Consider the following 14,346-nt stretch of genomic DNA (forward strand, 5'->3'; position numbering starts at 1 on the left):
CGAAGCAAATTTTGTTTATTATTGCTTGTTGTATAATGACGCATATATACTGACAACATGAGTGAACAAGTGACTTCAAATACAAGACATGTCTCTTAAAATCTGTAAATTCTGATTTGAAATCATCAGCATATGACTTCTCTCTTAAATTTTTTTTAATAAATTGGATTTCATTGTATTGTACATAGATAACAATATTATTCATGTAAACAAAAATGTTTTACTGTGTGAAAGACAGAGAATACAACATGAGGCTATAAGCCTAAGAAATTACAAATATATGAAGTAAATAGGTCATAAATCAAAACAATCAAATATTATAGGCCTTATCAGTCATAAAACTAAATGAATAATCAATTCTTCTGCAGATTGTTCAAAGCAAATAGGGTATTCCTTATGTTTAATAATAGTTTAAAAGAATGAAATACCACTTTGACATGTTAGCCATGTATTATACAGGAATAATGCTTCATGAAATTCCTTCTTGTGAGCATACAGTAAAATATAGTGCATTATGCTTCGCTAATGCTGTAAAATACTGTAACAGATTTTCAAATGAAGTTGTATTTTAATTTAACCACAAGTCAGGTTAAGGTAAAAATGGACTTTGTCTGATGCATGAAGTAAATTTATATTGCACAATGTGAATGATAAATATTAGCACAAACTCTTTATCAGCTAAAAAAAATACATGGCTGAAATGTCAAAGTGGTATTTTATTCTTCTACACTACTATTCAACAAATGAATACCCTGTTTGCTTTGAAAAAACTGAAGAATTCATTGTTCATTTAGTTTTGTGACTGATAGGGCAATTGAAAAATAATCTGGGAAGTGTGAATGAAATCATCCAAAGCAATACACCTGACTTTGCAAAACAACCACATATAAAGGTCATTAGTGTGCAAAGAAAAATTGTATCTTGATAGGCAGAAATCATAAAATGTCTTGTCCAGATATTGTAAAATGTCTTGTCCAATCTACAAACCATCATATATGCACTTTTGCACTCTGCTTATTGAAATACCCTCTCTTTCCACATGTATTATACCATTTACACAATGTGTGACACGTAAAGAATTAGCTGTTATTGACTTTATGGTACATGATTTCTGAAAATGTGCAGTATAAACCTCCATTTTTTATCAGAATTTCATCCACAAACGATTCAGAACAACGAAAGTTCAATTACCGAAAATCAATGATTTGCGTAAATGGGACAATATATATGGTGAGGGTACATTTAAAAATAAATAATAGCGAATAGAATTGTTAATATCCTGGCATTTCACAAAGAAATGTGCAATGAATTTCACTGGTTTCACTTGGAACATGATATATGAACATATGAGAAAAGGACTAGGACGTAATCGTAACAGATTTCAGACAAGTACAAAACGGTTCACTACTTTTAACATGGAATATTTCAGTAATAATGCAGACGACAAATGCTGTGCTTATGGATAACTAAGAAAGAAATGCTGAAGTGTCACCTCCGCGACTGGATCATGTGACCTTTATACGTTGCCATGGCACCAAGCAGGGAGATAAGAATCATGAGATAGATCATACTTTGCCATCCAAATAGCTCAGCCACTATACCAATAACAGGGCCTTCTATGATTGTGCCTATTGTTCCAATACCTGCAATATCATTGTGAGATAGAGAGAAGAGGAAAATTTACTTGAATTATGATTTTACAAACAATTCAACGTGCTTGTTAAAGTACGAGTTCCATTATCAATTGATAATTTCAAGATTGATGTTTAATGAGCCCCAAACCCACCCCACCCTGAAATTCTAATATTCTTTTTAACTTCAAATGAACTATTGAGAGCAAAATTTGTCATCTATTGCAACTTCTATGAAAACCTTGATTTTGACTGACTATTGGGCACTGTTACTATCCATAAAACATTGGTTACAGAAGTTACCATTGATAGTAAGTTGCCCTTGTCAAATATCATGCAATAGAGCTATGGTCTTCATTTAAATAAAAAACTACCATTGAACAAGCTTAGTAGAGCTTTATTCATCATCAAATATGGATGATTAGCAGCAGACTGGCATTGTCAAATGACCCAATCAAAATCAAAATATGAGACATTTTTGCAATTACGATGCATGTTTGACATAGAGTGAGATAGAGAGGGGAATATATAGTGAGAAAGGTTTTAAAAACAGCGGTGAAAAGGGATCCCATGCATATGTCTTTGCTATTCCCCCAATTAAAACTTCAAAAATTTTATTTCTATCTACTGAAACTAGTTAGGATAATTTTCATAAAATTAAAACACTAATATATTACACACTTAGGATGCCGGGTGGGTGTTTCATACAGCTGTTTGTAAACTTACAAACAACTTTAAGCACGACTGGAACACGATCTTGCGTCCCAACTCAAAAACATAGGGATGTCACATAGTAAAAGGAAGTCATTCATATCTTACGAACAGCTTTATGAATCACCAACCTGGTATTCTTATAGTGCACAGATAAACAAGGCTTTACACTGTTCATGAAGTAGACCATCTTTCTTACCATTGACAAAGCCAGCTACCGATGCCTGTATATCCATACCGCCTTGCTCCCCCAACGCAGAGGGGATGGACCCGGTGAGGATGGGGTCTACTCCACAGTTGAAGGCTCCTGCCAGTAACATAAAGGACTGGTTCAGTAACGCACTGTGTCTGGTTGTGGAATAGAATCCAATGAAACTCAATGCGCTGAGGAGGATACAGAGGCTGGTCCCTTTGAATGCCCTATCTTGCAGGAATCTGATGGATAATGAATTATAAACTGAAGACTCTTAAGATGAGGATATAGAGCATATAAAATCCACAGAGGTAACTGGCAGCATGGTAGCTTTCTGGTGGATGAACTCTCCCCCCAAGAATCCCAAGCATTTATTGGCCTATAAAGTGTGAGGTCAAAGGAAAAAGAGGGGGACATGAGAGCCTTAATGATATCTGTAATTATGTTTTTTATGAAAACAAGGGACTTGAAAATCACCCCACTATATTTTATTGGATACTTGTCTCTCCAGTATGCATACATGAGCCAAGTTTCAAGTTGACCCCTCTATCGATTCTTTCATTTATGGGGACATGGATATTTTAATATACTGTATATAATGAAATAGGACCTTACATACTTAAAGTTATGATGACATTTCAAAAAATTAACCTTAGGATGTTGGCCACGAACACTTGGAAAAGCAACACTGATCTCTTTTACTCCTGCTATGCAGATGAGACACCTCCCAACACAGAGTTGTTATTACAATACTTTGATGTTACAACACTCAATGCAAACCACCTACTACTATTAATTACCTGGTTATGAGGTATCCTACTGATGCACTTCCCATGACTCCTCCAATCTCAAATATAGTTGAATATAATCCTGCTTCTGTTTGGCTGTATTGAAGCTGGATAAAGAAGAGGTATTATATATATATATAACACATTTTGCAGCATTATCTGTTCTAAACAATGTCTTTGACTTTGGGAAAATATTTGACTTATGGTAGGTCAACTTACATGTATGCAAGTTTGCCTGTATTTCCCATCAGAAAAATGACTTTAAATCCTATATATTTTCAGAGAAAGGTTGTCATCCTATGCTTTTCTTATATCCTTCCATATCACTGAGGATTAATACAGACCCCAATAGAAATGGATGACTTAGAAATGACCATTAACAAAACAGATTGGGGGGAGTGATATTGATAAACAGAGGGGGAACGACATTGGCAGAAAATGACTTTTGATGCATTATATTCACAAGCACAATAAGCATTTTCCTTTGCTATCATCACTCAACCTATTTGTTCAAACTTTTGAATGGTATATGGTTATAAAATCAATACTACACTGTAATGTTCCATTGGCTTTTCTAGATTATGTAACAATGAATCCTACTTCATTTCATGCAGATGATGTAGAAAATTGATACCTTAACATTTGACTATGTGATACATGCTGTGTTACAAACCTCTTGGTGAAGATACAATGGGAGCCACATGAACATACAATATCTGACAATCTTAATACAGAATGTTGCTATGGCTGCTTCTTTCACCATTCTGCAAGAGAGAGAGAGAGAGAGCGTGAGAGAGAGAGGCAGGGGCCAAAAAGGACAAGGGAGGTAGAGTTAGAGCAAGAGAAACAGGCAGATGCACAGGGAGAGAAAGAGACACAGAAAGGGAAAGAATGAGAGGGGAAGGAGTAGGGAAAGAGAGAGAAAGAGCAAATACCATTACTTTATTTTATAGAAAAGTGTTATCAAACCAATTATAGATGATGCAATGTCTTTTATGTGTTGATGTTTAATTAGTGGGGTAATAGGATTCCTCGTTATAATTCAATGGATAAGAATCAGAATTGCATGATGTGCTATGAGTGAAATTTGAAAAATATATATATAATTCTGACCTGTCAAGGTATTGCTGAAAAATATTTACATTAAAAAGAAGTTAATCAAATACTTACGGTAGTGACCACAATTTTATCCATGGTAGAGTACTTGATGATTGCTTGGGATTAAGACCTGGTAGTGCTTCTATGAAAGAAATATCAAGAGTTGTTATTATAATTATAAATAATAATGGTGATGTCTTATTGAGTGCACACACCGACCAGAGACGCTCGAGCATGGCGCTAGTGCGCAGCAACAGTTCCAGAAAAAGAAACAGAAAAAGCAACCGATGAACAACACTTATTTTTCTATCACTTATATTTTCATTTCTTTGGGAAGTAAAAGACAATGGTATAAACTATCGGTCATTAAAAAAGTGAGGTGACTGCCTGGGCAAGTCTCACTGTGGCATTTGTGAATCTCTAGCTCTACACATGTCTAACAATGTCTCACTCTGACAGTCAAAACTGATGGCAGGGCATTATGTATATGAATGCATATGACTAATGAACAGCTCCCGAATTATCATAGATGCTTTGGTTTTAGTTTCTGAATCTAAATATATTGCTTTTCATAAATTGGGCTCCACACCGGGCTCTAATTCTCAGTTATCACAACATTGCATCAATGAAAAAAAAATTCACATGTTTTTCTTAATACACAAAAATATTATCTTAATTTTCAAATTGAATAACAATGATCACTCAGGGGGTTGCTGAATATCATATTTCATAAGAAACTCTTAAAGCAACAATTACAACAATAAATACTGAACACAGATGCTGATTTAAGTTGCTGGCACATGCAAGGCTGCATCAAGTAAATTGCTTCTATTCAAGGCAATACAACAAATAACAGGTTTGAATCTTGCACGCCATGGCATGTAAATTGAGAACTATTTTTTAATACCTCTTTCTTCATTGATATATATAATTGCAACCTGCTAGAATATCATCGTTCATAAGAAATTTAAAGAAAATCGTAATGTAGTAATAATTGGATTTATTTTTTTGTAATTTAATCCCCTCACCTTGCGCAGTTTCAGTTAGTGGTATTCCCATTGGAGGTTCTATCAGCATCACAAAAACTAAAACACCTACAAAACACTGTGTTGATGTGATAGAGAGGAGAGAGATAAAAAAAATAATATGTGAGATCGAAGAACTGTAGGTAGATGGGGAAGGAAAAAGTGGGATCAGAAAGGCACATGCAGAGAAAGACAGAGATATCTTGGAGGAGAGAGAAATGAAAAAAAAATGTGAACTGATGGAAAATGGGAGAATGGGGATAAAAGGGAATAATGAAAAACAATATAGACATAACAGATGCATCAGAAGGTTGATGCAACAGTAAATACAAAAAAAAAACATAGTACATCAATTATCAATGAAATATGGTTTTGAGGGTCAAATATATTCAAGCATTTCTATTAAAATGACTCCATAATATTAGGTACATATTGATAAATAAGACTATTATTGGAGAGGTATGTCTTACCACAAATATTGATGGAATAAAAAAAGCCATTTGCCAGTTGTATGTTGCCCTCAGGTATACCTGCATCAATGGTAACAAACATAGATCTTTTCAATCACTGATCACAGTATGAAGTAGATAAGTTTGTTAGCTGAAAGATTCAGATTCTATAATCCATAAGTTTGGTATCTTGTGACCTTATTGTTCAGTAATAATTCTTAATGTATATATATTTTTAATCTTTATTCCTATATGCCTGTATTATTGGTCTTTGTTTGTATAATGGAGGTATCATTTCATAAGACATTGTTCTTCTAAGCAGTCTCTGTATTCTATTTCATTGTATATTTCTTTCTTTGTATTTTTTCTTTTATTTTAAAGAAAATAAATTGAAAATATTCAGAGATGAGGATGGGATAGCACAACATATTCATACACACTCAAAGATGCTCTTACTTAACATACCTCCATCTCATCTCATCACATCATATTCCCACTTACAGGTAACTTTGCCTAAGTTGAATCTTTTGGGACCAAATGATTTTTTTTTACTTAAATTTGAAATTTTGGAGAAAAATTTGAAATGAAAGAGATATAAAAACACATGTTTGAGTCTGATAAATTTTGCTCCAACTCGGGCTAATATTCAACTTATGGAAGGTTTACTAAATGCAAGTTTACCTGTACATTATAGACAACTCCTAGCCATCTCAGGCTAAGTTACATTGACTTGCCCAAAAGATTGTCATTCTTTGAATTTGGCATTTCTATAAAATCAATATTATAAACTAACAACTTGATGTGAAGACGAACTGAGTGAGGGACTTACAGCTACTGCAGTTCCAAAGATTCCCCCTGCAAAGGTACATGTTCCCCAGATCCCAAAGAGACTATTCCTCTGCTGAGTGTTGAAACACTGTCCCAAGATCTTAGTACAGCTAGGCCAGGCCTGTGACTGTAACAAAATGATATTAAACAAAGGACCTCAATGATCAAGTCGACAGGGGGTCAGGTTTTTTGCCAATATTGCAAGTTTTTTTTTGTCTGAGACAAGTGTGCAAAGCCTGTGAACAAAATCTATGGGAGATAATTCTCTCCTGCAGCCACGTGATTTCAATAGGTGAATTTTAACAGTTATTCACATAACACAATGATGATTCCATTACATCAATGATATGATTTAACTTCATTATATAAATAAATAAATATAAAAATACAAATCCCCAATAATAAATTACTAACTAAAATTCTGTCACATCATAATGTCATTGTCCTTTATATTTATCTTAATACATACTGTATGTTTGGATAAAATATGAAAGCAGATGCAACCCAACTCTTCCAACTCCCCGGGGTTTAACTAGAAGAATAACATTTAACCTTTTGTGTAATATAACTCAGATGCATTAACTATGACACTGGATAAAAGTATAATAAATTGGATAAGAATAATCATGGTTTCTCATTACAGAGATTTCATTATCAACGCATTTAGGGTTATGCCCAAGACAATCAAGCTAGGGTGTAATGTGCATTGTACTGAAATAAAATTGTGTTCGGTTCAAAGAAAATACCAAGTTTTTTATCAACTTACCTGAGCTGCACCGTTGATGAAGAGATGAAGACAAAGAATGTAAAAATTTGGCCAAAAGCCAAAGCTGACCTGTCAAAAAATTAAAAGAAAAAAAAGTATGATAAAACATATATCATCAGTCCTTTTCGCATATCAAACTGATGAACTATATCTTTTTTATATAAACCATGTGTTTACACTTTGTAGTATACTGTCCTCTGAATAATACAAGAAAGTTACAAAGTTTTTTTTTTTTTGGGGTTGGGGGGGGTATAAAGATGTTTTTTATGAAGAAAAAGTATTGTTATACAGACCATGGAACTATTCTCTTTCCATAGTAATTAAAGAAATGTACCAGTGGCTAAATCTTAAAAGAATTGCTTCTTTACTGTGAAATTTTTTGATCAACAAAAAACAGATTTATGTGAGAATTAGACAATGAAGTAATACAAAATCAACCAAAATTCTTACCATGGAAAATGCTGATAATATGAGACAGAATCCCAAAGTTTTCCTGGCACCAGCTCTGTCTCCAAGAGATCCCAAAACAATCTATTAACATATAAACATCACTAAAATGTAATACAATCCACCTCCAAATAATGACACTTTGGTTTCACAAGTGGAATGCCTCTGGCCGTCTCACCTACATCACGCAGTTCAATATAGCAGCAGTGCTGACTTTGAATACTACTCTAACTCGCACAAGATGTTCAGTGATACATGGTTACTCTTATGTCCACTTTTTATGAACGAGACCAATAAACTTACAGAGATATGATGGTTATTCAACAAAAAACCCCAACATGGCCAAAGTTCATTGACCATACATGACCTTTGACCTTGATCATGTGACCTGAAACTCACACAGGATGTTCAGTGATACTTGATTACTCTTATGTACAAGTTTCATGAATCAAATCCATAAACTTTCATAGTTTTGATGGTAATTCAACAGATAAACCCAATTTGGCCAAAGTTCATTGACCTTTGACCTTGGTCATGTGACCTGAAACGCGCACAGGATGTTCAGTGATATTTGATTACTCATATGTCCAAGTTTAATGAACTAGACTAATAAACTTTCAAAGTTATGATGGTAATTCAACAGATACCCCCGATTCGGCCAAAGTTCATTGACCCTAAATGACCTTTGACCTTAATCATGAGACCTGAAACTTGCACAAAATATTCAGTGATGCTTGATTACTATTATGTCCAAGTTTCATGAATCATATCCATAAACTTTCAAAGTTATGATGGGAATTCAACAGATATCCCCAATTCGGCCAAAGTTCATTGACCCTAAATGACCTTTGACCTTGGTCATGTGACGTGAAACTCATGCAGGATATTCAGTGATACTTGATTAACCTTATGTCCAAGTTTCATGAACTAGGTCCATATATTTTCCAAGTTATGATGACATTTCAAAAACTTAACCTCAGGTTAAGATTTCGATGTTGATTCCTCCAACATGGTCTAAGTTCATTGACCCTAAATGACCTTTGACCTTGGTCATGTGACATGAAACTTTAATAGGATGTTCAGTAATACTTGATTAACCTTATGGCCAAGTTTCATGAACTAGGTCCATATACTTTCTAAGTTATGATGTCATTTCAAAAACTTAACCTCAGGTTAAGATTTGATGTTGACGCCGCCGCCGTCGGAAAAGCGGCGCCTATAGTCTCACTCTGCTTCGCAGGTGAGACAAAAATGATCATACTGAAGTTGCAGAATCAATGGAAGAGTGTTCCCATTTCACCTTGTTAATGGGGTAGCACTGTTACTAAGACTATTTGGAGATAATGGTACCAATAAGTGGAATGTCTATCTTCCTTTCAAATAATATATTTCAACTAAATAAATGCAAAATGTAAAATGAATGAAATAATAGTAGGTGAATAGATAGACAGATAGATAGATAGATAGATAGATGGATAGATGGATGGATGGATGAATAGATAGATAAATAAACATATGCATGAATGAATGAATGAATACATACATAAACAAAGAAACAAAATTAAGTAAGATAATCATACAATATGAAACACATAATATAGAGTTTTGCTGACTTCACTGACAAACCTAAGTTTGTTTCAATAATATCCTTTTTGAAAGGCAATAGCCTAATATTAATACCTGAACTGTGGCATATGGAAGAAGCAGTGCAGCATCTAACCATCCAAGTTGAGCCTTGCTCATAGACAGTTCAGTGGCAAGATCTGCTTTCACCTTCAAGTATACAGAGTACCGGGGTAATATGGATTTTACGAAAAATAGATATTGACATTAAAAAATCTGCATTATTTCAATGCTCAATCAATTAAAAAGAACATACAAAGTAATTATTGCACCATAGAATACATAATCTGAAAATATAACATTTAGATGTTAAAATGAAGCAGACCATCTGTTACAGTGTAATAAACTGTTTATGTCAAACCGGTATTGGGGTAGAATAATGCACAATTCATGCACTTCTGATATCACTGGTAAATGATATAGAAATAATGGACTAAGTATTCATGTTGATTATTAGTAATACTACCACAAAACATAATAGAATTCCATATACATCTAGAGAAACATCAAACTTGTGCATTTGAACACAATTCCTTTAAAAAATAAGTGCAAATCCTAAATGGACACTTTAGATTGACTGAAGGTAAAATTCTATTTCATTTTTCTGTGATCATTTTAAATTGCAATCAAGCAGGCATGATCCAGGGGAGGGCCACAGGGGGCACGTGCCCCCCCCCCCCCCTTTTGAGAAGCAAAATGAAATTTTTTTTTGCTTGTAAAATTTTTTCGGGTACGAAGTATCCTTTATCTGATTATTTGTAGTTGACAACCTTTCAGAAAATCCTGGATCCGCCCCTGCAATAAAGCACAATTTGTGCAACATATATCTCAACAAACAACATCTATAAGTATAACTTACGACTCCGAGAGGTTTCCGCAGAAGATAAGTTGAAGCATAGGCAACCCAAGTTATGATAAATGTCTCTGCCTGGTGTCGAATCATGATGGAATGATTAGATGCAATACCATGGACAGGGCTGCGGGATCGGGAGTAGGAGAAAGTAGAATATTTATAGCATGAACTTAAAGAGTTGAAGAGGTAATACTAATAGTAGATCTCATTTGTTTGATTTTACAAATCCAGTGAAATCTATGCTATCAACATGAGCAACACTCAACTTGTAATTAATATATAGCAGCATCAATTAGAGCAATCAGTTTAAAACAAAACCGTAACCACTACAACCAATCAAGAGATATAAGAGGCAGCCTTTTCTGTCAAACTGATTAATACCACTCATCAATCACCATGCATGCAGTTTTCTCAAAGTTGACAATATATTTCCTTCTATTATAGTTTTAACATTACGTATTACACTGTTAATGTGTTTTTGCTGTAATTTACAGCAAAACACATTAATGGGACTGTTAGTAATTGGAGATAACACAATTTGATATTAAATTCTAAGTAACAGATAAACTATTAAAATAGGAATTGAAAAAATCTCTTTCATTATCTCTCACATGCAATCACACGCCCAAACTATTTTAAATTGAGATTTACCTTGTAATCTTGTATGATCTTGTGTTTGTTCATAACATTAAAGTCATTCGCCGACGACACCCGACGACAGTGCTGCTACAAACTGTTTACGCCTCGCTCTACCGATCCGAATCGGATTGACCGTATATTATACTAGTAGTCCGACAAATCGGCTGTAACTTCATCTTGACACGAGCTTCTAAGCGGGGACGCTAACCATTGGCGGCGGAATTAAGCCAAACAAATTGGAGGGGGGGGGGGGGGAAGCAAAAAACGGCTATCAACTAAAATTTAGGGGGGGTCGTCCCCCACCTCAAATTTAGGGGGACACGTCCCCCCCCCCGCTTCCGCCGCCTATATGACGCTAACAGGCGGGGAGCAAAGGGAAAATAAGAAAGGTGAAGAGTGAGAGTAAGAGTAAGAGAAAGTGGCGAAGTGGTCTTGCACCCTTCCACCCCCTCCCCCCCCAAAAAAGAAATATATATATATAAATATATATATAAATATATTATATAAATAGTGTACAATCTATTGTACAATATACTGGATTATATGTACGACAAAAATTATCCCGAGTGCAGGTTTATTTCACCGAGGCCGAAGGCCGAGGTGAAATAGGCTTGCACGAGGGATAATTTTATATTTGGAGTTCATATAGTCCAGTAATATTGTATGATAGAAGTTCACTATTTATTATAGTAAATAGATCCCTCAATCTAAGCCCCCATCATGGATTTTACCACAGTCTAGATCTAGATGGCATACGTTCTTCTTACCTTATATTTGTGAAATTCCAATTGAACACGATGTTCAATTTGTCGTCTGCTGCAAGGGGTTAAACCACGTAAATTTGTATTTCTATCTGCTATCGGAAATTATAAAAATGCTACTTTGGGAAATCGATATACAAATATATCGATTGAAAACAAATTAATCGATATTCTCCCCATTCATTTAACACGGGTTTTGCCATCCAAAAATCGAAAGTTATATTGTACATATGTACAATATAACTTTTTGAAGGGAGGTCACGTGGTACCAATCCAGCCAATCACAGCTCGTATTTTACTACCACTATTTACTGTATATATATATATATATATATATATATATATATATATATATGTTTTTCATTCTCACTTATTGCAATATTCTTATGAGAAACTAATATGTCATGATGTACTACCCTATCATGTGAACATAAATTGGGTATAAATGAAATCTACCTGTCTTCAATTTTTTTTCTACATATTTAAAAAAAAATTATAATTGTGGACCTAACCCCTTTTGCAACTATACTGAAATCAAACCAATCTCTTTTGATTAAAAAAAAAGTGATTTTTCTTTGCCACTTTTATTCACGTTTTATATTTGAATTCAAAATTGTCTTTGGTATCATCAGAGTGACTAAAAATTTAGAGGTTTAGAGACAGAAAACAATAAAATTTATGAAAAATGGACCTAGCCCCTTTTGACAAAATGAGTTCTTCAGAAGAGTAGTTGCAAAAGGAATTAGGTCCACTCCAAGAAAATCATTTTTTTAATTCTCCCATATTGCAATATTTTTATTCGAAACTAAAATTTCATGATACCCTACCATGAGAACATAAAATTGTGTATAAGAGAAATCTACCTGTCTTCATATTTCTAAAGATATTATTTTCAAAAAAATGTTGTGTGGACCTAACCCTTTTTAAACTGAAATGGACCTAACCCCTTTTGAAAAAAAAGTTATTTTTTTGCCATTTTAATTCACTTTTGAATAGGAATTTCAACTTTTCTTTGGTATCATCTTATAGAGCTGCTAAAAATCTATACATTAAGACATAAAAATCAAATTTGATGAAAAATGGACCTATCCCCTTTTGCAAGTGAGCTCTTCATATACAAAAAAGGTACATAAAATCTTTCCACATAAATGATTTGTTAGAGGACTAATGTTCACATGTCCGAAAATTCCCTAAACATTCACTTTTTTCGCTTGAACATGACATTGGGCTTTTTTTGGGGGGGGGGCAGGAAGAGAGCGAGGGGCCATTTTGTTTCATCCCCGATGGCACCGTAATAGGGGGTGAGATGCCAAATGCGCCTATATACATAAAAAGTTTGTTGAATAAAATAAACCTCTGTCCCGTTTCTCTGTTGGTGTATATACGTGTCCCCTCCGGGACCGTAAGGGAAACATAAATTAAAGATAGAAGGAAATATCAATTGATACTTACCAAAATTATATCATCTTCAGAAACTAAAAGATACAGACAAACAAAGGTTAAATGTTATCTCACTAAAGGGCACAAAAGTTAAGAAAAGGATTTTTTCCCCTAAAGTAATTTACTTTAAGGGTGGGGCAAATTATTTCCCCGCCGTCTTTGCAGAATGGCAAATGGGCTAATTGCAATTTCCATACTTTATGACAGACTGAAAGTTTTGAACAAACTAGTAAAGAATAGGGGCGTAATCAAATGTGGAAAGTACTTGATCAGAACAGAAACAGAAACAAAAACCGTTAGGCATAGGCGGATCCAGGGGGCGAGCCCCCCCCCCCCTTGGCAGAGCAAAAAAAAAAGGAAAAAGAAAATGGGGAAAGAAAGAGAAAAGAAGGGGAAAGAGAAGTGGAATGAGTATAAGGGCAAGACTTGCAAATTAACAAATCTTTCACATCACTATATAAAATTTTTGCTCAATAGGCTGATATGGACCTTAGATTATTAAGTTTTGAAGTCAATTTCAGCTCGGCCATCAATCTTTCATTATTTTGTTTGATTTACAAATTGATTTTTTTTAAGGCTTTGTCAAATTTCCGTGTTATCGCCTCGCATTATTTGTTTTGCTATAAGTACATTATTGTATTCGAGTAGCTCTAAAACAATCCTTTTCCAGGTCTGATTGTCAAAATCAGCTATTCAAATTCAAATTTATTTATTTCACTTCCATCAAACAAAAACAAATTGTATACCATATATAAACATAAATATTTGGCCGTTTCCAAAAAAAATTAATAATGCATTATGTTGTGAAATAAACACTTAGACAATTTTGGCAACACATTGTAGGTTTTAAATACGTATACTATTTTTCAATAGAAATTAAATTAAGATGGAAATGGAGGGACCCACTAAAAAAAAATGCTTGTACAAGCACTGCGCGCTCGCATTTTGATTGGTAACTTAATAATATTAAGTCTATAACAAACTAAAATCCCCTTTTCATGACAGTTTTATCAAAAATTTCAGCTCGCGATTTGCGCCCGCAATAATTATAAAAATATATATATCAACCTATGCATCCTATTCATAATATCAAG

General features: G+C 34.2%; 1 protein-coding gene across 2 annotated transcripts; it reads right to left on the minus strand.

The window, feature by feature from the left end:
• Position 1: 1 nt before the first annotated feature.
• LOC121411340 (putative glycerol-3-phosphate transporter 2) lies at positions 2-11,175 on the minus strand. Of its 2 annotated transcripts, XM_041604009.1 has the most exons (13): positions 11,064-11,175; positions 10,419-10,536; positions 9,617-9,709; positions 7,940-8,020; positions 7,490-7,558; positions 6,725-6,850; positions 5,917-5,976; positions 5,450-5,525; positions 4,494-4,563; positions 3,997-4,087; positions 3,336-3,430; positions 2,542-2,777; positions 2-1,643 (listed from the first exon to the last, which is right to left on the minus strand). In XM_041604009.1, the coding sequence occupies exons 2-13, from the start codon at positions 10,500-10,502 to the stop codon at positions 1,489-1,491; spliced, it is 1,236 nt and encodes a 411-aa protein (XP_041459943.1). In that variant the 5' UTR covers positions 10,503-10,536; positions 11,064-11,175; the 3' UTR covers positions 2-1,488. The 2 variants fall into 2 exon arrangements, with proteins under 2 accessions (XP_041459943.1, XP_041459944.1); XM_041604010.1 differs by lacking the exon at positions 5,917-5,976.
• Positions 11,176-14,346: the final 3,171 nt, after the last annotated feature.

Source organism: Lytechinus variegatus, chromosome 3 (genome assembly GCF_018143015.1).
Source record: "Lytechinus variegatus isolate NC3 chromosome 3, Lvar_3.0, whole genome shotgun sequence".
Lineage (NCBI taxonomy): Eukaryota > Metazoa > Echinodermata > Echinoidea > Temnopleuroida > Toxopneustidae > Lytechinus > Lytechinus variegatus.